Source organism: Capricornis sumatraensis, chromosome 22, assembly GCF_032405125.1.
Source record: "Capricornis sumatraensis isolate serow.1 chromosome 22, serow.2, whole genome shotgun sequence".
Taxonomy (NCBI): Eukaryota; Metazoa; Chordata; class Mammalia; order Artiodactyla; family Bovidae; genus Capricornis; species Capricornis sumatraensis.
The window spans coordinates 54,476,817-54,501,687 of record NC_091090.1 but is presented as its reverse complement, the minus strand read 5'-3'; the positions used below and the strand labels follow the sequence as shown (position 1 = coordinate 54,501,687).

The following is a 24,871-nucleotide window of genomic DNA, read 5'->3' as shown; positions in this document are numbered from 1 at the left end:
CGCACACACAAGCGGCGGCCAGCACGCACGGGCCGCGCCCGCGCACGCACGGGCAGAAGCCGGCACATATACTGGCGGTGCCCGCGCACACACAAGCGGCGGCCTGCACAGACAGGCCGTGGCCGCGCACGCACGGGCAGAGGCCGGCACATATACTGGCGGTGCCCGCGCACACACAAGCGGCGGCCTGCACAGACGGGCCGTGGCCGCGCACGCACGGGCAGAGGCCGGCACATATACTGGCGGTGCCCACGCTCGCATGGGCAGTGCCCGCGGACGCACGGGCGGCAGCCTGCACGCACGGGCCATGGCCGCACACGCACGGGCAAAAGCCTGCACATATACTGGCGGTGCCCGCGCACACACAAGCGGCGGCCAGCACGCACGGGCCGCGCCCGCGCACGCACGGGCAGAAGCCGGCACATATACTGGCGGTGCCCGCGCACACACAAGCGGCGGCCTGCACAGACGGGCCGTGGCCGCGCACGCACGGGCAGAGGCCGGCACATATACTGGCGGTGCCCGCGCACACACAAGCGGCGGCCTGCACAGACGGGCCGTGGCCGCGCACGCACGGGCAGAGGCCGGCACATATACTGGCAGTGACCACGCTCGCATGGGCAGTGCCCGCGGACGCACGGGCGGCAGCCTGCACACACGGGCCATGGCCGCACACGCACGGGCAAAAGCCTGCACATATACTGGCGGTGCCCGTGCACACACGAGCGGCAGCCTGCACAGACGGGCCGTGGCCACGCACGCACGGGCAGAGGCCGGCACATATACTGGCAGTGACCACGCTCGCATGGGCAGTGCCCGCGCACTCACGGGTGGCAGCCTGCACGCACGGGCCATGGCCGCGCACGCACGGGCAGAGGCCGGCAGACATTCTGGCAGTGACCACGCTTGCACGGGCTGTGACCGCGCACGCACGGGCGGCGGCCAGCACATTTACGGGCAGTAACCGCGCTCGCTCGGGCCATGCCTGCGCACAGAGTGTCCTCTGCAGAGCGAAAGCACAGCGCCCTCACTGCCCCTCCGATCGTGACTCCCATCCACAGGCCAGGGTGTTGCCGAGACCACGCGGCCAGCACCTCGGCCTATGGAGGGCTGACGTGGCCGTCAGGCCAACAACCAGCACGTTGCAGAGGGAAGGCCACGGAAAGCGTGGCCTCTTTGCACCGAGGCCTCAAGGATTTCCAGCAATTCGTAAGTAAGGACCCACAGCTGAGGAACTGACGCAGCTGGTCCTAGCAGACAGCGCCCGCGGCCTGCACAGCGCCCGCGGCCTGCACAGCCCCCGCGGCCTGCACAGCCCCCGCGGCCTGCACAGCCCCCGCGGCCTGCACAGCCCCCGCCGGCTCTTCTCTCCTGAGGCTCCCTGGGGACGGCTCCTCCCAGGCAGGGACCCCGCGCTCACCTGTCCTCTTTATATTCTGAGTCCCTGTGCCCCTGTCACCGAGTGGAGCAACACAGGTTGTCCACATGCTCCCAGATACAGCTTTTCAAGGGTTTGACCGTGTCCTTCATTTTTCTGGTTTCTCTCTGTATTTTTGCACAAATAGGTACAAAAGCATATTGTCGGCTTATCTGCTAACGACGATGCCAGGAGGGCACCTGAAACCAGAGACACCTTCCCGGGAAGCTTTGCTCCTCTGGTTTCCTTTCCCTCACGATGAGAGGAAGCAGGCGCAGGGCTGGGAGCTGGGCAACGTGACACACCCGCCCTTCCCTGGTGCTAGGTGACAGGCGGGCCAAGGGCCTCCTGCAGAGTCTGCGTCCCTCGGCTGGTCAGCACCGACCTGCACCCCTGCCTCTGGGGTCAGCCCCCGGGCCCCGGGCTCCTCTGCACCATTGCCCACATGCATCTCACCAGCTCTTCACCACGATCTGGGGGGCACGGGTACGCGTTTCCTAAGTCTCCGAGAGGCCGTGGAGCTGGCAAAGGATAAGGACACAGTCCTGCGTGGCGATGGCCAAGGGTTGCCCCGGAAGCACCCTGCCTGCTCACCCCCTGCTCCAAGTTGGCTGGCGCTACCAAGGGGCAAATTGCCCTCTGCACTTTTAACAATGTGTAGAATTAAATCCGTAAAGGTTAAAGGGAGATTTTCTACAAAACCTGAGAATTATTGGCTTTTCTCATCACAAGATGACACCTGCAGACACCCTGTAAATAATGAACACAGGCTAGATCTGCTCTCTTTATGACCACTCAATGTGTGTGTGTGTGTGTGTGTGTGTGTGTGTGTGTGTGTGCGCACTCAGTCGCTCACTCGTGTCTGACTCTTTGTGACCCCATGGACTGTAGCCTGCCAGGCTTCTCTGTCCATGGGATTCTCCAGGCAAGAATACTGGAGTTGGCCTGTTCCAAGTGGGTTGCCATTTCCTTCTCTAATGATATCATATATAACATAACTCTAAAATGCTCTGCTTTGCAGAATACATATTGATCACCCAATTATTACAGGAATCCACGTATATGAACATGTGTGTACATGTATATTTCTATAATTACATCTTACCTATCTTGATGGCATTACAAGATGTAGAACTAGTTATTATTTGATAAAGGCACAGAAGGTTAAATCATATCTGCTCCTAATTAAAGTCTAACAGTCAAAGTTCTCAAAAATTATGAGTTACAATAAAAAAAAACAAACAAACCTACATTCCTTTTCTTCTAATCCTGCTGGTGCTTAGCTGCCAGATTCCTTGCTATTGCTTTTCCATTGGTCCATGGTGCACATTTTTTAAACAACGCACCTGCCATTGGAAAAATGTGGCATCCCAAGTTATTCATGCAAACACCCCCGAATCGGGGGGAACATGTGGGCCGCTGCTCAGGATTCTGCTGACTGCAGAGCACAAACCTCTAGAAAGGCACGTATCCAAACACCGTTCTTAAAAAGGGTAAGGTGCACACACGGAGCTACACCCATTTCATACATAAAACTCTTGTTTGTTTTGGGGAAAGCAGGAAACTTGGAAGGAGGAGAAGAGGCAGGAAAGGAGGATGAGGGCAGGGGCAGCAAACGCAGCCGCCGCACTGGCCGCCCCAGCCCGCGGGCCAAGAGCTGGAAAGCCAGCGTCCGGAGGCCAACTCTGCCGCTCAGGCTGGAGGGCAGCGAGCTGTTACTGCTCGGTGCAAATCAAGGGACTTCACTGGGAGCGGGACTTTTTTGTGTAGCCACGACCTCATAAAGTCACCCGAGAAGGGCATGGCGGGCCTGGCTGCTGGTTTATCTGAGGATGTGGGGAGCGTGCAGAGCCGGGAGCGGGGAGGGGGGGCCGCCCGCGTTCGCCAGCAGATAAACTGCACAATGGGCTGGCGCGGGGACAGGCCCGGGGGCTCACTCCGCCCCTGCCTCCTTATCAGCGTTTCCGTGGAAAACACGCACAGAGGAAGCAGAGGAAGCAGGAGGCCGCGGGATTCCACCCGCTCGGGGACTCACCTCGTAGCCCTTCTCCAGCAGGAACTCGGCCAGGTAGGAGCCGTCCTGGAAGACAAGGAGGAGAGACAACGTCAGACCCGCCGCAGCCACGACCAAGGCTCGAGAGCAGCCCTCAGGGGCTCTGTGGGCGTAAACACGGCCCACAGCAACCGACACGACATCCGACGTGAACACAGCGCGCTGCTCTGCTGTCCTCCAGGCCCTTCCACGGGCGGGAGCTCATCTGAGCCCGCGGGGGGACGAGGCGGGGGGCCGCTGGCATCACCACCCCCACAGGGAGAGATACTGGGGGCAGGGACACTGGGGCAACGGGCAGGACGTGAGGCTTCAGAGGCTGGTGGATCTGGTTCAGGCCTGGCCACTAGTAAGCCGTGTGAAACACACAGAACGTGTGGGCCTTGCAGAAGGCCTTGGTGCTGCTGGGACATAAAATAGGACTCTGACAAAATCGGGGGTGGGGGTCACTGGGGGAGGGATGAGACAGGAGCTGTGGGGGCTGGGGAGAGGGCAGGGTGTGGACGGGGAGGGGGCTGGGAGAAGCCAGCACATGGAGAAGAGGCCCTCCAGGCCTCGAACCCAAGGGTCTGGAAAGTGACGAGAAAGGGTTCAGGGGTTTCGGGGGGGGGTGGTGGAGGTGGGGGCAGTAGACGTGATCAGATCTGTGTCATCCCTGCCCGTGTGCAGGCACACATGGCTGGAGCTCAATAGAAGGAGTGCACTTATTTTACACAGACTAGTAAGAGCTTCGTTTGGATGCATCTTAAGTCGTGCATTCTCTAAGATCAAGGTGTCAGACTAAACACAGAGATTTGCAACTTGTTTTTTGTTTTATTTTATTTACTTAGGCTGTGTGGAGCCTCTGTTGCAGCCAGGCCCTTCTCTAGCTGTGACAGGCGGGGGCCCTTCTGCAGTTGCAGCGTGGGCCTTCTCCTTGTGGCATCTTCTCTCATTGAGGCTCCTGAGCTCCAGAGCTCAGGCTCAGTGGCTGTGCTGCACGGGCTCAGCGGCTCCAGGGCATGTGGGCTCTTCCCAGATCAGGATCGAACCCATGTCTCCTGCGCGGGCAGGCAGATTCTTCACCACTGAGCCACCAGGGAATCCCCTCCCAACTTATTTTCTAAAATTCTTTTATAAATGCCTAAGTAAGGAGAGGGGGTCTGTGCATTTTATGTGCCACTTCCAGGGAAAGAAAGCATGAGAGTCATCTAACTGAACCACTAAGAGGCCGCACGGCACAAAATCACGGTTCCAGAGACAGTGACGGTGCAGACCGCCCCAGCCCTGCCCGGGTGACCAGGTCCTTCACAACCAGCCCGTAGCTGTGTTTTTGCTCCCGGCCCAGGCAGGCCCCTCACCCATCCGGGCTTCACAACTGCTGGGGCTCTGTGCGCAAATCTGGTTGGGAGCACTTGGGTTTTCTTTGGTTTCCTAAGTTTGAAAAAACCTTAAACTATCCTTTTGAGGTTCAAAGGTGTCTATCAGATACTCCAGGAATAAGAAGAATGAAGTGGGCTTTATTCCTATCATTGCTGGACTCAAAGCTGGGACTGGAGACACCCTGCCGCTCCTGGAAATGGCGCGGTTGCCTCAAGGGGTTTCACACTTTAGCGCAGAAGTCAGAACGAACTCAGGCAGGACCACTCGGCAAGGGTATCAGGGACACATTTTGTGGTTCATTGAAACATGCAGCAAATTTTCTTCTGACTCCTTGATATAAATACTCCAGTATATAGACTCATGTGGAGAAGAAGAGAAGTGGTCTGGCATATTCCTTTTCCTCCCCTCTCGTGATATACACACAGCTGCTCGGTTTCACACACCCAACATGCAAAGTAAATCAGACAAGACTGCCGTACAATGCACACTCCGACAAGCCAGGTCAATCGACAGGACCCAAAAGCCTTATATGCTTTACACATTTTTTGTTTCTCTTGGAATAAAAAGTTAAAATGCACTGTACTTCACCACAGTTGCCCAGAATGTTTTAAAAAAGAAAAAAAAGGCAGCGGTGAGACCCTGGGGGAGGGGTGAGCTGTGATTATCCAGACACTGATGCGAAGCAGGCCTGCCGGGGCTGGACGCTGCCAATAGGTCCTGTTCTTCTCACCGGGCCCTCCTCAAACTTTCCAGCCGCCTGGAACATTCTGCACCAGCGGTGGCACCCGCTTCCTCCCCACTTCCTTGCCAGGCCTCCCGAGCGATAGGGCCGGCAACACAGTGTGGGAACGGAGCTGCAGGGTCCTGGGCCCCAGCCTCCCCTGGCCCCCAACCCTGCGTCAAAGCCCCTCCAGCAAGACAGGTGGAAGACTGACCCGTCACCCCCGAGGCTGCAGCCAGCGCCGCAACCGGACACCCGACTCTGCAAATCTGAGGGGCTAAGGGACTAAGAGCCCGGCTCACTCACCATGAGCACACTGACTCTGGGACAGGTTCCAGCCTGGGCTCAGTCCTCATCACAGAAACGTGTTCACTGGAGAGCTGACACTCCAACTGTGACTCTTTCCATCTGACTTTGCACACAGCTATTAAAAGAATCTCCTCTCCATATTAAAGGCCGTACAGCTTGAAGCAAGCACTGTGGCTTTGACATTTTCAAAACACAGAAGTATTTTCTATCTTATTCTCACAGGAACACCCCTGGAGGGCAAGCAGCCACTTGGCCTGTGAGCTACGGAGGCAGGTGGAGGTCAGCTGCCCACCTGGTCCCCACCGTGAGAGGGGAGGCAGGACTAGAGGCCGGGGCTCCCACCACTGTCACCCAGAAAACACGCTCCACCTCCGGGACCCACCAGCCCATGTCAAAGCCCAACACAGTAATAAAAACTCCAAAACGGATTCATTGGCAAATCAAACTGCTTTTGCTGCTCTGCCGTCATGACAGGGCAACGGTGCGTCTTCCTTTACCCAAGTGACCCAAACGCAGGCCCCACAGCTTCAGGACCAGCTGGAGCTCGGAGGACTAGGCAGGCCACAGGGCCCCAGGTGGGCACCAGCGCCCCTGGGGAAGCGCCGCAGTGCTGCTTGGAGGCGCACTTGGCTTGGTGGTGGATGGTCACTCTGGGCTGTAAAGCCGAGGGGCCAGAGCCACGGTCTAGAACCCAAAACAGGCAGATTTCGGTGCCTGGGGCTGCGGCTGTGTCCCTGAGTAGCTGCGCCCTTCACCTCCGTGAAATGTTCCAGATATAGACCATAAAATTCACAGCAACTCTGTAAGTTAGCTGAATCGTATTTTGATTGTAGGATAAAACTTATCTAAAATTTCACATCTATGAAAAGCTGAAAGAAGTGGAGGAAAGTCCCCTGTTCTCCTGATGTCCAGAGGAGGCTGAAATAGCCCTGAAGACCCTCATGCCCACCCGCGACCACACACGGATGTGCCTGGACACCCCCCTTCCCGGAGAGAGGAGGGGCCGTTTCTCCTCTCTTTCCAAACATGGACCCTCTTCCAGCCCAGAGGACGAATGAGAAGAATGCTGTTCAGATGCAGCCTGAGCACCTGGCCCCTCCGAAACGCACCTGAATCAGACCTACATTTCTGCCAAAGCACTGCAGGAAGCTGCTTCTCACAGAGGAAGACAAGCGCAAGCGGAACTGGGTGAAGAACAGACCACTGATAAATGAACTTCCCTGTTTACATCACCTGAACACCAGGGAGTAAAACACCCCTTCTGCAAGAAGAGAGCCTCGCCAACACTGCCTGCCAAGTGCTTTAACTCTAGGTGGGCCAATAACTCTATTGCAAGTCTAGAGTGCCGGCCTCTCTACAGCGCGTCTAGGTGTGCCCGCCTCTCTACAGCGGGTCTAGTGTGCCAGCCGCTCTAGAGCAGGTCTAATGTGCTGGCCTCTCTACAGCGCGTCTAGGTGTGCCCGTCTCTCTACAGCGGGTCTAGTGTGCCAGCCGCTCTACAGCGCGTCTAGTGTGCCCGTCTCTCTACAGCGGGTCTAGTGTGCCCGTCTCTCTACAGCGCGTCTAGTGTGCCCGTCTCTCTACAGCGCGTCTAGTGTGCCCGTCTCTCTACAGCGGGTCTAGTGTGCCCGTCTCTCTACAGCGGGTCTAGTGTGCCCATCTCTCTACAGCGTGTCTAGGTGTGCCCGTCTCTCTACAGTGAGTCTAGTGTGCCCATCTCTCTACAGCGCGTCTAGGTGTGCCCGTCTCTCTACAGCAGGTCTAGTGTGCCCGTCTCTCTACAGCGCGTCTAGTGTGCCCGTCTCTCTACAGCGGGTCTAGTGTGCCCGTCTCTCTACAGCGGGTCTAGGTGTGCCCGCCTCTCTACAGCGGGTCTAGGTGTGCCCGCCACTCTACAGCGCGTCTAGTGTGCCCGTCTCTCTACAGCGGGTCTAGTGTGCCCGTCTCTCTACAGCGGGTCTAGTGTGCCCATCTCTCTACAGCGGGTCTAGTGTGCCCATCTCTCTACAGCGCGTCTAGGTGTGCCCATCTCTCTACAGCGCGTCTAGGTGTGCCCGTCTCTCTACAGCGGGTCTAGTGTGCCCGTCTCTCTACAGCGGGTCTAGTGTGCCCGTCTCTCTACAGCGCGTCTAGTGTGCCCGTCTCTCTACAGCGCGTCTAGTGTGCCCGTCTCTCTACAGCGGGTCTAGTGTGCCCATCTCTCTACAGCGCGTCTAGGTGTGCCCGTCTCTCTACAGCGAGTCTAGTGTGCCCATCTCTCTACAGCGCGTCTAGGTGTGCCCGTCTCTCTACAGCAGGTCTAGTGTGCCCGTCTCTCTACAGCGGGTCTAGTGTGCCCGTCTCTCTACAGCGCGTCTAGTGTGCCCGTCTCTCTACAGCGGGTCTAGTGTGCCCGTCTCTCTACAGCGGGTCTAGGTGTGCCCGCCTCTCTACAGCGGGTCTAGGTGTGCCCGCCACTCTACAGCGCGTCTAGTGTGCCCGTCTCTCTACAGCGGGTCTAGTGTGCCCGTCTCTCTACAGCGGGTCTAGTGTGCCCATCTCTCTACAGCGGGTCTAGTGTGCCCATCTCTCTACAGCGCGTCTAGGTGTGCCCATCTCTCTACAGCGCGTCTAGGTGTGCCCGTCTCTCTACAGCAGGTCTAGTGTGCCCGTCTCTCTACAGCGGGTCTAGTGTGCCCGTCTCTCTACAGCGCGTCTAGTGTGCCCGTCTCTCTACAGCGGGTCTAGTGTGCCCGTCTCTCTACAGCGTGTCTAGTGTGCCCGTCTCTCTACAGCGGGTCTAGTGTGCCCGTCTCTCTACAGCGCGTCTAGTGTGCCCGTCTCTCTACAGCGGGTCTAGTGTGCCCGTCTCTCTACAGCGCGTCTAGTGTGCCCGTCTCTCTACAGCGGGTCTAGTGTGCCCGTCTCTCTACAGTGGGTCTAGAGTGCCGGTCTCTCTACAGCGGGTCTAGCGTGCCGGTCTCTCTACAGCGGGTCTAGCGTGCCCGTCTCTCTACAGCGGGTCTAGCGTGCCCGCCTCTCTACAGCGCGTCTAGCGTGCCGGCCTCTCTACAGCGCGTCTAGTGTGCCGGTCGCTGTACACCAAGCATTCTCAGCTAACCACAGTTACAATGGCAAAGTCATCTGCACCTCCAGCGAAAGACGCACAGACACCTCACAGGTGAACAGAAGACACTGCTGTGAACTGGCATGAAGACTGCCCCTGGGAAGACGAGCTCTGGCAGCGTGAGAAACCCAGAGGCGGGATGCCCAGGGAAAGTATTTTCACCAGGCGCATGGCTGCAACACAAATCACTGGACAAAATCTCCGTCAAAAACACAGATTTCAAAAAGCCAAAGGGATTAATAAATCCCACTGTCTCATTTTACAGGTCAGGAAATGGAGACTGAAAACACTAAATGTTCAGTGTCCAGTCACACAGTCAGGAAGGAGCAGAATGTTACAAAAAGGAAAGAAAGAGAGAAAAGAAAAAAACAGCTATCCAGACTCTCAGATCTCAGAATTTTCCGCTAAAAGGCACTGTGAAAAGAACTAAGCCGGAGAGACTGGACTGGCGCCTACAGCTGAGCAGCAGGGGGAGGACCGAGACACAGCCCCCAAGGTTAGGAGGGCAAACACAGACTGACAGACGGGTCAGCAGGACTCAGGACCCCGTCAGTACATGAGACATACAAATGGTCCCACTCCTGCAGTCTTTAGAGTTGGAAATTATTTATTTCTCCACAAAAGCTGAGGTCGCCAAAGGGCAGATTCTCACTCCATGATTCACCTCCTCGTAGAGAGAAGTGGTATCCCTGGTGGCTCAGATGGTAAAGAATCTACCTGCCATGGAGGAGACCCAGGTTCGATCCCTGGGTCAAGAAGATTCCCTGGAGAAGGGAATGGCCACCCTCTCCAATATTCTTGTCTAGAGAATCCCATGGACAGAGGAGCCTGGCGGGCTACAGTCCATGGGGTTACAAAGGGTCAGACACGACTGAGCAACATTCATTTTCAGAGACAAGTGACCAGCGGTTGCTGCACAACCAAGAACAAGGGACACTCCTCTCTGACACGGACCCCCTGCTGGGCAAGAGCCACTGCACACACACCGCACACATCACAGTCCACACGCACACACCGCACACTGCACACGCATACACACACACACGCCACACGCCTCACACACTGCACACAGGCACAGTCCACACGTGCACGCCTCACACACACATCATGCATCCAGCAGTGACCTGCACACACACCTCACACATCACAGTCCACACGCACACACCGCACACTGCACACGCATACACACACACACGCCACACGCCTCACACACCGCACACATCATGCATCCAGCAGTGACCTGCACACACACCTCACACATCACAGTCCACACGCACACACCGCACACCGCACACGCATACACACACGCACGCCACACGCCTCACACACCGCACACAGGCACAGTCCACACGTGCACACCTCACACGCACACTGCACACCGCATACACACACACACGCCACACGCCTCACACACCACACACAGGCACAGTCCACACGTGCACGCCTCACACGCACACTGCACACCGCATACACACACACACGCCACACGCCTCACACACCACACACAGGCACAGTCCACACGTGCACGCCTCACACGCACACTGCACACGCATACACACACACACGCCACACGCCTCACACACCTCACACAGGCACAGTCCACACGTGCACGCCTCACACGCACACTGCACACTGCATACACACACGCATGCCACACGCCTCACACACCACACACAGGCACAGTCCACATGTGCATGCCTCACACGCACACTGCACACCGCATACACACACGCACGCCACACGCCTCACACACACATCATGCATCCAGCAGTGACCTGCACACACACCTCACACAGGCACAGTTCACATGTGCACGCCTCACACACACACTGCACACCGCATACACACACGCATGCCACATGCCTCACACACCTCACACAGGCACAGTTCACACGTGCACGCCTCACATGCACACTGCACACCGCATACACACACGCACGCCACACGCCTCACACACCGCACACAGGCACAGTTCACAGGTGCACGCCTCACATGCACACTGCACACTGCATACACACACGCACGCCACACGCCTCACACACCACACACAGGCACAGTTCACAGGTGCACGCCTCACACACACACACTGCACACCGCATACACACACGCATGCCACACGCCTCATACACTGCACACAAGCACAGTTCACACGTGCACGCCTCACACACACACTGCACACCGCATACACACACGCACGCCACACGCCTCACACAAGCACAGTTCACATGTGTACACCGTACATGCACACTGCACACCTCATACACACACGCATGCCACACGCCTCATACACCACACACAGTCACAGTTCACACATGCACACCGCATACACGCACACGCACACCACATACACACACGCATGCCACACCTCACACACCTCACACAGGCACAGTTCACACGTGCATGCCGTACACACACACTGCACACCGCACACACACACACATGCCACACGCCTCATACACCACACACAGGTACAGTTCACACGTGCACACCGCACACACGCACACGCACACCGCATACACACACGCATGCCACACGCCTCACACGGCATCATGCATCCAGCGGTGACCCTGGCTCTGCTGCTGGCCCAGGGCCTCCCAGGAAACCGTGATGAGCTGGAAGGTTAAGCGCAGCCTTTCAGAAAGAGGCTGGACACCCACCACCATTATCAGCCTAAACATCACTCCATCTTCAGTTCTTTTCCATAAGCACTCTCAAAATTTTGTAATGCTAATTTCAAATTAACATTCAATTTCAAAAGATTCTAATATTAAGTCCTGTGTCTAATGGTAAACTTAATATAAAATATCGTAGAGGAAAGAAATTATCTAGAAAGTTAATTTTAGAAAATATTTTATTTTCAGCTTGATAGGCTAAAAAATGATGTTTTTCTTTCCATTTTTTGATTAGGATATTATTAAGACTGACGACGTTTTTGTGTTTATGACTGTGTGCCCTATTTCTTCCGGAAATTATTTATTCTTATCTTTAGTATTCCTTACACATTTTTCTAGTAGGCTGTATTTCCTCAATTAGTTTGTTTCTCTAAGCATCTAGAAAATATACAAAACTGACTAATTTCTATCTCCAATAAAAGACACTCAAAAAATATTTGGAACTAGGTGAGCAGAGATTTTTAGTGGTAACTGGTTTAAAATTCATTCCTTTCAAACTGCAAATGATCAGTGTAAACTCTTGGTTTAATGAGCAAAGAAGAATGAAGACACAAAACCCTGAACTCCAGAGGCATCGGCGCAGCGCTCAGCAGCGCCTCTGACTCCAGCACAGCAAAAGCTTTTCTGTGCTTCAGGAAGCTGGCCTAAGAAAAGCGGGCTTAGCGGGAAGAGCTGCCAGTGAGGCGCAGAAAGATCGTCTCTAACCACACGGTTGGAAGGAGGAGGACAGCTCAGACAGCGCAGCACAGCCCCAGGACTGCGCAGAAAGCCCCAGAAGCACGTCCAGAGGGGCTGAGCACACACGTGCCTGGGGGGTGTGCCACGCACGTGGCGCATGGAGGCATCCTGTGGAGCTAGCTGCCCACCTCCACCCGCCTCCCCTCCCGTTTAAAACACAAGCCCCTTCGGTCTGAACCCTGTGCCGCTTCTGTCTCCCATCGTGCGCTCGCGCTGAAGCTCCTGCGCTTCCCAGGGAAGCAGAGGGCCTCGTGCGCCCTGGTGTGACTGCGGGTGGCGACGACACCAGCACCAGCGCCAGGCGGGAGCGCTGACTCAGCGCACGGGCTTCGCAGCCCTGCTCCCACTGCTCCACGGCCACTGTTACGCCTCCACAACCGCCTCTGCAGCTGGCACTAGCATTATACCCATTTTACAGGTGAGCAAACTGAGGCCACGCCACATGCAGGAGAGCCCAGCTGCAAAGCAGAAAGGATCACACTGCAGAGACTTGCAACGAACGATGTATATGGCACCTGCTTCACTAAATAGGGTCAATCGCTCCGTAAGGACGGGCCCACAGATGCTGGGACATAAAATCCAGTCTCTACAGAACTTGTTAACAAAGCAAAGTGTCACAGACTAGTGAACATCAAACCCTCACCAGGCCATGGGTGTCGGGGAACAGAGGACAGAGAGGAAGCCAGGGCCTCAGTCCCTCGCTCCAGTCCTCAGAGTATCTGGGAAGCCAGGCACTTCCTGACCGAGATAGGACCAGACGTCCACGCTGGCTTGGATCCCCAGCTTCACACGGGTCAGCAGGCCCACACATGGACGGATGAACCAGTTAATCTGTGCGGCTGTCACAGGGTCCACTGTTGGTGTACCAGGAGACGCAGGAGTCCCGGGCAGAGGCAGGGCGGGATAAAAGGAAGGCTAAGAAACACTCAAACCGGCCCATCCTAAAGGAAATCAACCCTGAATACTGATTGGAAGGACTGCTGCTGAAGCTGAAGCTCCAGTACTTTGACCACCTGACGGGAAGAACTGACTCATTGAAAAAGACCCCAATGCTGAGAAAGACTGAATGCAGGAAGAGAAGGGGACGACAGACGATGAGATGGTTGGATGGCATCACTGACTCGATGGACATGAGTCTGAGAAAACTCTGGATAGTGAAGCACAGAGAAGCCTGGGGTGCTGCAGTCCATGCTGTTGCAAAGAGTTGGACACGACTTAGCGACTGAACAAGATGTGCTTCCCCAGGACATCACCTGTGCTGGACAGCATGGTGCTCTGCGGAAATCCATCACCACCCTCCAGCACAAAATCAAGGTGGGAGAGAACCGAGGAAATATAAGAAGCACATCCCCGTCAAAATCCCCTGAAAGGTCTGCCTGACTGGCCAGTTCAGCGCTGCTGTGAATAGCCTCTTTCAAGTTTAGAACAATGTTCTAACTGAAAGTCTTCACAACTCAGGGCTCCAGATACATCGATAAAGGTTGGTTCAGATCTGTAGAAAGGTGAATAATAAATTACAGGTAAACTTCATGCTTAAAATAATCTCTTTGTAATAAATAGGCACATATATTAAAACTGTACAAAAATGGAAAACAGAGTTTCTCTTTCCTCTTCCTTTCCTTGTTATCGCTCAGAGTGACGGTCCACACAATTAAGGGCTGTTTCTTTGCAAAGCACATGCTTGCACAGCTCCAATCACCCAAGTGATTTATGGAGGAAATGACTTTTTGCAGGTACTCTAACCAAAACAGAGCCGCACTTTGTCCAGTGTTCAAGGCCATGCTTAATGAAAACTTCGAATTTGGAAGAAAAAAAAAAAAGTAGTACTGAAAAGAGAAGAATTATTAAATTTTAGTATTTACCTGATTTATTAACATTTCCTCGTGCATTTCTTTTTATAATCTGTGCCCTGCCTAATGGAGGAAGAAAAAACAAGTGTCCTTTTATTTACCGGCTTTAAAAGGGTCATGAGAATAACAAAAGGACACACACATACTGATGGCTGCATCTGTTTCCATTTTACTACGCATTCAGTTACGAGGTTGTTACTTCAGTGTCACCGTTGGTGATAAGTAGAGTTTAGCTATTTGCAAACATTTTTGCTCTTTTTAATCTGACTTCTTTCAGGGATACACGTACCTGGCACAGTCAGGTGAGACTTCCTGTCACAGGCACAGCCGTGACAGACACACCACCTGGGGAGCCCTGGGGCCCTGCAGTCTGCTCTGCAAGCGTGGAGCTCCCAGGAAGCCGGGGACCCTGCAGGTAACAGAAGAGCCGCACGGGGCGAGAGCTGTGGCTCGTGGGACCTAGAGCCACTGGAAGATGGCGCAAGTCAAGCCCACGCACAGGCGTCAGCGAGAAGTGTGTCAGCGTCCACCCAGAAAGCCGCCCGTCATCAAGTGACCCAAGATGACGCTTGGGGGGCGAGAGCGTCCTGGCGAGGCGAGGACGGGCAAGAGCGGCGCACCTCTGGCTAATCTCGGCGGGCACGTGGCCTGCGGGTGGTCATCCCTTGCATACTTGCTGGGTGGTGCTGTTATGTGGGAAGATCCTGCCACTCAGAGGAGGGGCCAAAAAGCATTTTGCGGGGAAATCGCACGTTGAAAAGCGCGCACCTCCACCCAGCCGGCGGCCGTCTCTGCGGTCACTGCCTCCGAGGCCCTGCAGGCGGGGGCGTCTGTCCCCGCCCAGCCCCTCCCAGACACAAGGAGAGGACAGGCTCCCGGACTCCGACGGGGCAGCTTCTGCAGGCGCCCGCTGTTGGCCATTTTCATCTCGCCGCTGTGCCCTCTCTCGCCAACAGCAACGGGGCTCAGCCTGTACGCAACCACGCACTTCGGTTTTTCAGGAGCTTCTCGGTTACATTTTTCAACGTGTGTCCGGTATAAGGACACGCTGGGGGTCCCTGACAAAGCCTGGGAAAATCCCGACCCAAGACGAATCCTGGAAGGCACGTAATTCAGGCAGCTAAGTCTGAACCATACAGGAACAAACCGCACAGAACCACTGCAGGGCTCTGAGAAACGCTGGAGTTTACCCAGGGACGACCCAAGCCTGGATTCTGGTGATGTCACGGTGGCAGAAAACGCGGCTTCGGAAACGCCCCGTGTGACGGTACTGCAGGCTCCCCTCAGCCACCCCGGTGATCCCACCACCTCCAGGCAGTGGCCCGGGTCTCGGGAGGGACACCAGGCAGCTGAGGGGGCTCTGGAAGGTGACAAGTGAGACACGGCACGGAAGGAGCAAAGGAGCGTGGTTTCCAAGAAAATATCCCACGGGGAACAAAAGAGCAGTGCCTGCAAGTAACTCAAGAACTAACGCAAAACAGAAGGGAAGGCACGCGAGGGTTCCGTAAAAGCCAGCACTGAAGATCCCCGGGGAGGGGCCAGGCCCCACAGGAGGCCCCCGGCCCTTCAGAGACTCTCTCGGGAACCGGCAGCCCTCGGGGGAGGAGAAGGCCCACACCGGGGAGGAAGTGGGCCCAGAAGAGCCACGGCCTCCCGGACGCTCAGGCCCCAGGCCCCGAGCTGGTCCCAGGCCTCTGGCACAGCCGCACATGCACCCGGGATAATCACTGCGAGAAAAACACGGCCAAGCGAGGGTCAGATTCCAAATCTTCAGCAAGCCGTAGCTCGGCACTAGCCCACCAGAGCCCACCAGGTCCCGTGCCCACAGGCGGGAACCCACTGTGCACCCGCCTTCGGAGAACGGCTGACGTGACCTGCAGCTGAAAACAAGCTCAGAAAAGGCAGGAAGGGAGGGAGGAGGGGAAAACGAGCGCCGCTCGACACCCTTCTGTGAGCGACAAAGGTCCCCAGGCCGAGGAGGCCACGGGACGGAGGGGAGGACGGCCAGGTAGGCAGGGGCCGCCTTCCACTCGCCGGCCAGCTGACCACAGGGCCCAGCGGCCACTCACCGGGCACCGCGGCTCCAAGTGTCCGCTTGGCACCTTCTGTGAAAGCTAATTACAGGCCGGGGCGTCTGGGCGTAGCTCTGGTTGGGTTCTCTGTCTCCATCTCCGTGTGTCTGTCTGTCTCTGCCCCCCTCTCCCCTTCTCCCCCTGCACGCCCAGAGCACAGATGCAGGTCCCGCTGGTCTCAGGCTCAGGCACCCCTTGGCAGCAGAGTCGAACAGGTCAGTGCCCAACAACGGGCGCGCGTGTTCTGCTACAAGGCGGAGGTAAACTATGGCACCTGGACAAAGACCTTGCCATGGGGCCTTCACAGCATGTTCACCACGAGCCAGTTTCAACTGCACGTGTCTGCCTCTAGGCTTTGAGACAAAGGGGAGAGAAAGTTCATGCACAAAGCTGAAGGGGCTATTTACTAAAAGCGTAACATCAGTCTAAAAATAGGACCTGTTATGAGTTGAACACTGTCCCCTGAAAATTCATCTGTTGAAGCCCTAATTCCCAGGGCCTCAGAAATTAATTGAATTTGAATAACTGAGTTATTTGTGACCTTATTTGAAATAGGGTCATTGTGGATGAAATTAGTTAAGATGTCATCATATTAGACTAGGTGGACCCTATTCTGATATGAGACGGTTGTGGCTCAGACGGTAAAGTGTCTACCTACAATGTGGGAGACCCGAGTTTAATCCCTGGGTCGGGAAGTTACCCTGGAGAAGGAAATGGCAACCTACTCCAGTATTCTTGCCTGGAAAATCCCATGGACGGAGGAGCCCGGTAGGCTACAGTCCATGGGGTTGCAAAAAGTTGGACACGACTGAGTGGCTTCACTTCACTTCACCTCTTTCTGATATGAGGGCTTCCCAGGTGGCTCAGTGGTAAACGAATGTGCCCACAATGCAGGAGACACGGGTTCAGTCCCTGGGTCAGGAAGCTCCACCGGAGGAGGCAACGGCAGCCCACTCCAGTGTTACTGCCTGGGAAATCCCATGGACAGAGGAGCCTGGCGGGCTAGAGTCCCTGGAGTCACAGAGTCGGATGCCACTTAGCAACGTAAGCAACAATAGGTTCTGACGTGAGCAGGGTCCTGAGAAAGAGGGGCGTTTGGACGCAGACACACAGGGAGACACCCTGTGAAGATGGAGGCAAAGACCAAGGTGATACTTCAGAAACCAAAATGCCAAACTTGACAGCACACCAGCCCTCAGGGGCGCCGGGAGCCGGCCCACCCTCCAGGCCTGAAGGAGGGACCCCCGTGTGGACGACCTGATCCTGGACATCAGGAGCAGGGAGAAAAGGACCCCCGGCCTGTGATGCCCTGTGAAGCGGCCCTGGCAGCAGGCGCAGGACGGGGGGCGGGAACGCCGAGACCGGCTCCCAGGGCACCGCCCGCCCCGGCGCTCTCACCCGGCCTGGCCCTTGCCTCCAGCCTAGTGGGGATCACCAGGAGTTCCCCAACCTGTGACCCCGAAAAGTTTCAGATCTACAGAAAAGTGACGAAACACCCGTTACCTTGCATGCGGCCCACCTGTTGGCGGGTTTTCACACCTGTCTCATCTCCGTCTCACACGTGCGTGCACTCACTTTGCTGTTGGCGGCAGACCCATGTGGGAGCACGCTGCGGGCACACAGCGACAGAGCGACACTCCGCCCTTCGCGAGCTTCCTCGACACGTGGTTGCCAGGGGCCTGGAAGCTCTCCTCTGACCTCAGCACCGTTAACATAGTCAATTCCTAACTTTCCCAGTTAATCAGTTCAGTCGCTCAGTCACGTCCGACTCTTTGCGACCCCATGGACCACAGGCCTCCCTGTCCATCTCCAACTCCTGGAGTTTGCTCAAACTCATGTCCATCGAGTCGGTGATGCCATCCAACCATCTCATCCTAGGGCAACTTTCCCGATTGCCCTCAAAATGTTTTAATGACGGTTTGTTTTTTTCAACCCAAGACCCAGTCTGTACATTGCATGTGTGTGCGCGCGCTCAGCTGCTCAGTCATGACTGACTCTTTGTGACCCCATGGACTGTAGCACACCAGGCTCCTCTGTGCACGGGATTCTCCAGGCAAGACTACTGGAGAGGGTTGCCATTTCCTCTGCCAGGGGATCTTCCCGACCCAGGGATCGAGCCCATGTCTCCTGCGTCTCCTGCATTGGCGGGTGGGAGCCACCTGGGCAGCCCCCATATAACTTAAATCAGCAAACTTTGCATCTGTGGAAGCAGTGCTTCAGGGTCCGCAGGGTAAGCAGGGCCGACCAGAAGCTGGGAGAGCAGCTCAGGAGGCAGAGAACTAGAAACCACCCAAGTCCAGGAAAGGGGGTGAGTCCCCAAACATGGGTGGTGATGATGGCCACGTAAGAGATGGGCAGAGCGGGCAGTTAGAGGCAGAAGAGAGGAAGAGATTTCAGCTGCCCAGAGGAAGGGTGCATGCTGGGCGGGCTGGCTGCCGGGGACAGTGATGCTCCGTTTCAGGCGTCCCGAGCTCTAGGCAGTGACAGCGGACGGACGCATCCAGCAGGAGATCCACGGCGGGCGAAGACGGGACCTGATCAAGTTATATCATCACGAATGGTCCTTGTGGCCCTTGAAGAGCCAAGGTTCCGAAATAATGTCAGACGAAGCCAGGCTTCAAGGCTCCTTCGGGTGTTCTTCTGGGAGCGACTTCTTCCCTAACTTTGAGAAGCAGAGACCTGCTTCTCAACCACCTCCCGAGCAAGGGGGGAACAGCTATCTTTACGACACAGATGTGTGATTTTCCTCTTCAACTGGACAGTAGGTCCCAGAAGGGCTGAGCAACCGGCCATCCTCCTCCTCAGAGAACCTTCTACGGCAGCGCTGTTCACACAAAGCATGTGACCTGCCTTCTAAACATCTAAATCCAGGAAGGGGACCTTGTCAGGTAGAAGCAGACAGGCGAACTCGTGATGACAAGTTCGGGGCCAGCCTCTGCAAGATGTCAAGGAACTTAACAAAGTGAGATGAAGAAGAAGACCCCTGGGTGGCGGGCATGAAGGCGTCAAGGACGGAGGCACTGCTGAGCCTGCACCAGGGGCCGGGGCTGCAGGGTCACAAGGCAGGAGCGAGCAGGAGTCCACTCTGACTGAAGCTTATTCTGTTCATTCTTAAACTCAGAATGTCTAAGGTCGTTTAATTTTTTTAAAAATGGATAGACTAGTTTTTAAAATATTTATTTGGCTGTGTTGGGTCCTCGCTGCAATATGAAGGATCTTTTGTCAAGATGCTCGGACTTCCTGGTTGCACACACGCCCCGCAGCACTTGGGATCTTAGTTTACAGACCAGGGATTGGACCCATGTCCCCTGCAGCAGAAGGCAAGTTCTTACCCACCAGACCACCGGGGAAGCCTCCAGTCTTCTCGTATGTTCGCCAAAGGTAGTATTTTGGAGCAAAAAAGAAAAATAAAACTCTCCGAAAACTATTCAGTTTTGACAAAACCTAAAAAACGTTACCAGTTGGCCAAAAAGCTGACCAGTGACGCTCTGACACAAACCGTGACGACGGTCCAGACAGAGCTCCCTAAGCTCTGGCCCACGGGCCCCACGAGACGCGGGGCGGCCCACGGACACGGTCCGGCCCATGGGCTCCACCAGACTCGGGGCGGCCCACGGGTTCCACCAGACATGGGGCGGCCCGCACACACGCTCCTGCCCACGGGCTCCACCAGACACGGGGTGGCCCATGGGCTCCACGAGACACGGGGCAGCCCATGGACATGCTCCAGCCCAGCAGGCTCCACCAGACACGGGGCGGCCCACGGGCATGCTCCAGCCCAGCGGGCTCCACGAGACAGGGGGCTGGCTCACGGGTTCCACCAGACACGGGGTGGCCCGCACACACGCTCTTGCCCATGGGCTCCACCAGACACGGGGCGGCCCGCACACACACTCCTGCCCATGGGCTCCACCAGACACGGGGCCAGCCCGCACACACACTCCGGCCCATGGGCTCCACCAGACACGGGGCCAGCCCACACACACACTCCGGCCCATGGGCTCCACCAGACACGGGGCCAGCCCACACACACACTCCGGCCCAGCGGGCTCCACGAGACACGGGGTGGCCCACGGGCTCCACGAGACACGGGGCGGCCCACGGGCTCCACGAGATGGGGGCCAGCCCACGGACATGCTCAAGCCCAGCGGGCTCCACAAGACAGGGGGCCGGCTCATGGGCTCCACCAGACATGGGGCGGCCCGCACACACACTCCGGCCCAGCGGACTCCACCAAGACACGGGGCGGCCCACGGACACGGTCCGGCCCATGGGCTCCATGAGACACGGGGCAGCCCACGGGCTCCACGAGACACGGGGCAGCCCATGGGCTCCACGAGACATGGGGCGGCCCACGGGCTCCACGAGACGGGGGGTGGCCCACGGGCTCCATGAGACGGGGGGCGGCCCACGGACATGCTCCAGCCCAGCGGGCTCCACAAGACAGGGGGCCAGCTCACGGGTTCCACCAGACACGGGGCGGCCCGCACACACGCTCCTGCCCACGGGCTCCACCAGACACGGGGCTGGCCCGCACACATGCTCCGGCCCATGGGCTCCACCAGACACGGGGCCAGCCCGCACACACACTCCGGCCCAGCGGGCTCCACGAGACACGGGGTGGCCCACGGGCTCCACGAGACACGGGCGGCCCACGGGCTCCACGAGATGGGGGCCAGCCCACGGACATGCTCAAGCCCAGCGGGCTCCACAAGACAGGGGGCCGGCTCATGGGCTCCACCAGACATGGGGCGGCCCGCACACACACTCCGGCCCAGCGGACTCCACCAAGACACGGGGCCAGCCCACGGACACGGTCCAGCCCACGGGCTCCACCAAGACACGGGGCCAGCCGGCACACACGCCTCCGGCCCAGCGGGCTCCACGAGACATGAAACCAACCCACACACACGTTCAAAGCCCTTCCTTTCACAGCCATGTGACGTGGGCTACAGCTGAGATGGAGGCAGCCGATCCTGAACCTACACTTTCCAGTGACTCGGTCCAACAGGTTAGGATATTTTGATAATATTCCAAAGCGGGAAGGAAAGACCTAGATTCAGACTGCTGTAACTTTGAAGCCCTGGAGTTAATACTCTCTCGTCTGGCGTTCAGACACTGGAGATCCTTGCACCGTGCCCGGCCCTCACCCTGAAGCCCCCGCGTTATCAGCGCGGCTCCGCCCCAGCCACGTCTCCGCAGCCATCACCACCCACCACGGGACAGCAGCACCAGGCTGAGACTTTCCACAGAGGCTCAGCTCTTGCCTACAGTGCAGATCACACTACAAAATGGGGCTTTTCTTAAGGTCCTCAAGAGAATACAGAGGTATCTCCAAGCCTAGTAAAATGCTGCAGAAAAACTCCCCTGAGCATTCTAGATAATTTAGCAACTTAGAAACTAAAAGTCCTTAGATGTTATGCATAATGAAATAGATGTGTTGCTGACAAGATGTCTTAACAAAATATTTATATATTGACTCACATTTAAAATATGTTAGGAGTATCCCTTTTTTAAAAGACGCCTGTGTGAAGCCTCTGGAAAGGTGGCGTGTTAGATGTTCTCCAAGCGGGGCCCCCACACGGTGCAGCCAAGCCCCCTGCTCCAGTCCAGTGTTTGGAAACACATTCTTACTATCCCTGGAAGCACTTTCATATTTCTGTCAGATGTTGAGTGAGCAACAGGGTAAATAACGTTTCAAAAGCATTTCTCGAGCAGTAAAACCTTCAGTTCCCAGCTAACGGGGCTGATCCAAAGTAAATGAAAGGCTGGTGTGACTCAGCGTGTGTGTGAAAACCTCCAGTTAATGGATCTATTCAGGGACTCAGCACACACTTGGGAGTCATAAGTCGGGCAGCCGGGCATCAACGCCAGCCTGGGCGCCTGCCCACACCTGAGGCGGGGGCGGCAGGGGTTCTCGGGGACCCAGGTCCCACCAGTTCTGGGGGAGAGATGGCACCCAGGGGGCGGAGCAGGTCCAGGAACCCGCAGGAGAGAAGGGAGAGACAGCTCCTGTGGATTCCTCTGGAAGCCCTCAGGTGCACCCGCGGAGGTACCACCGCCTGGCTGGGCTCCCAGAGCACCGTCAACACGGTCACGAGTCACTAATCAGAGGCGGAGACGGCCTCAGAGGTCAAGTACTTCAATCACCCCACCAGGGAGGAGACTGAGACCTTGACAATGGAACAGAGAGACGAAAACAAATGGAAACTGCTTTCCTGCTTGTCCAAGGCTGCCTCCGACAGCTTAGGCAGGACAGGCTCTTCCCGAGAGAAAGGAGTACGGGAGAGGGGCACGATGACTTTCTGTTAGCCGGGAAGGGTCACTGGGTGCCAGGAGTGCGGCTGGAAGAAGCCATCCGTTTAGTGGGCACCATTAAAAGTGGAATAAGGACGAGATGGGTCCCCTTCTCATGTATCGACCTGCCACCGAGCTCGGGGCCATCTGCACGCCTCCTGCTCTTTGGAAGCCTAACAGCTGGACAGTACAGAACTCGGGCGAACTGACGGGCAACAAACGCGCACGTACGGACGAAGCAAGGGGAGGGTCGCACCCGAGTGCAGGTCCCTCAAAAGAGAAGGGCGGGACGAAACGCAGCAAAGCAGAGGCGGCGGCGGCCCCGCGCTTCCAGGCCAGCCCGCGGACCCAGCCGGCTCTGCGGCCCTGCCTGGACTCAAGGACGCAGAGCGCTGCTTAAAAGTGCGCCGACAAAGACGCCTTTAAGAAGCGTCAAAATAGATTCCTTTGAAGTGATTTTCACCAGCACGCCTCCAGCTTCCCTTCTCTTCCTATTTGCTGTTCCCCAGAACCAGCTGCGGCTATATTTAACCCACTTTACAAGCTGTGGGCAGACGGGCACAAGCACAGCCCGGCCCAGGCCGTGTGCGCTCACTGAGCCCAGGCCTTTCGAGTTGGGAGTTTTCTTCTTTTTTTCTTTCTTGGTTTTTTTTTTTTTTTTTTTTCCTAAGTGTCTTAAAAGTACCTCATACATTTTGGAAACAAGAAAAAAATACTTAGAAGCCCCTCCATGTTGGTTTGTTATGTAGCTTTAGCCCTGAAATTTATTATTTCTTTAATTAATAACAAGACGGTCTTGTGGCTAAAACTGCCATGATACAGAATTCTTGGTTACGGTGTGCATTTTATTACTTCTACCAGGAAATGCTCGTTCCACCTAGGACACAGCACTGGGGAGGGGTCAGCACTGGTCAATGACGTTCCCTTGAGGAGTCGGTGCACAGAGGTGAGCCGAACTAGGACTGACCAGGACGACAACACGATCCAAACAGGCAAGAAGTAAGCCCGCGCCGCACCGAGGGGACCCGGCAGCTGAAAGACTGCTCCTCTCACCAACACAAAACCACCCCCCTGGGATTCTAGGGCAGGGACCCCACCCAAGAGGCTTTGCCATTTATCACATTGTCCTGGGGAAACCACTGGTTTGGTTTTAGCTTTCTCATCTACAAAATTAGAAATTGAACTTGAAAATAATCTCTGAAATTATTTTTTACCTAAAAGAAGCAATTGTTTCAGATTAATAATGACAGTAATTAAAACAAAATGACGTTCAACAGACTGGATGTCTCCGCAGTATCTGCCCCGTGATCTTCGGGAGTGTTGCTCTTACCAGTATTATTTAATAAGCACCAACAAAATGCATGGAAAACTGCTCCTGCTCTCAAAACAGATATGTACAAGTATTAACACAGAACATCTGATCTTCCCAGTTTCAATCTCTCTCTTTAGGAGAGTTCCATGACATCTCTGCGCTGCTTTCACTTCATTCTCTAGGTCACTGTGCTGTCCTTACGAACGTCAGCCACAAAAGCACAGGCTGCGATGGAGCCAGTTCTTTTTCCCAGGTAAACAAGCTCACGGCTATCCATTTGAAGCGGACTCAGAATGCTTCTTGCTGCCTCCCCAGCGGTTTTCAGAGACACTGCTCCACACCGGCGTTTGCTAATCTCCAATAGTTTCCGAATTAAAGTCTGCATGTTACGGTAAAAGTCCACCATACTGATGGGCTGCACACAAGCAGACAGGTCCCCATCAGAAACACAGGCCTTCCTCTAATACGAAATATCAGTGCTGCGGAGAGACAGCTAGGTCCATATTGTTCTCCCCTTACATTTCGACTTCACATTTTTATAAACAGCATGCAAATACCCTTTATTAGACAGAAAACTAAATTCAAGCCTTTTAACATCCTTAAAAGGCTATTTATACTCAAGCTAAATTCACTCCAAATATTTTATTGGTCAATGTGGAAAGTATTTAAATTAATAAGAATTTCTTCCTGCTACTAGTGAATGCAATTAGATGAGAAAGAACCTAAAAATAGTCATTTTGCAGATGATGCAACTGTATACTTAAAAACAAGCATCTATTAAATTACCTGGTTACAAAATTATTAATCAAAATCAAGAGCTTTCTAATTAATAAACAATAAAATTATACTGAGGGAAAATATCCTATTTATACTAGCAAGGAAAGTTGAACACCTAGAAATAGTTAGTAAGATATTATTAATAACAGAAATCATATAAAGAAAACTTTAAACACGTCAAAGATATA

At 55.5% G+C, this 24,871-nt stretch overlaps 1 protein-coding gene across 1 annotated transcript in view; it reads right to left on the bottom strand.

The window, feature by feature from the left end:
* GMDS (GDP-mannose 4,6-dehydratase) overlaps positions 1-24,871 on the bottom strand; it is a 424,316-nt gene that overhangs the window by 334,857 nt on the left and 64,588 nt on the right. The window contains exon 2 of the mRNA XM_068960695.1: positions 3,453-3,497. Within this exon, the coding sequence (XP_068816796.1) occupies positions 3,453-3,497 (45 nt within the window). The remainder of the gene's footprint in view (positions 1-3,452; positions 3,498-24,871) is intronic.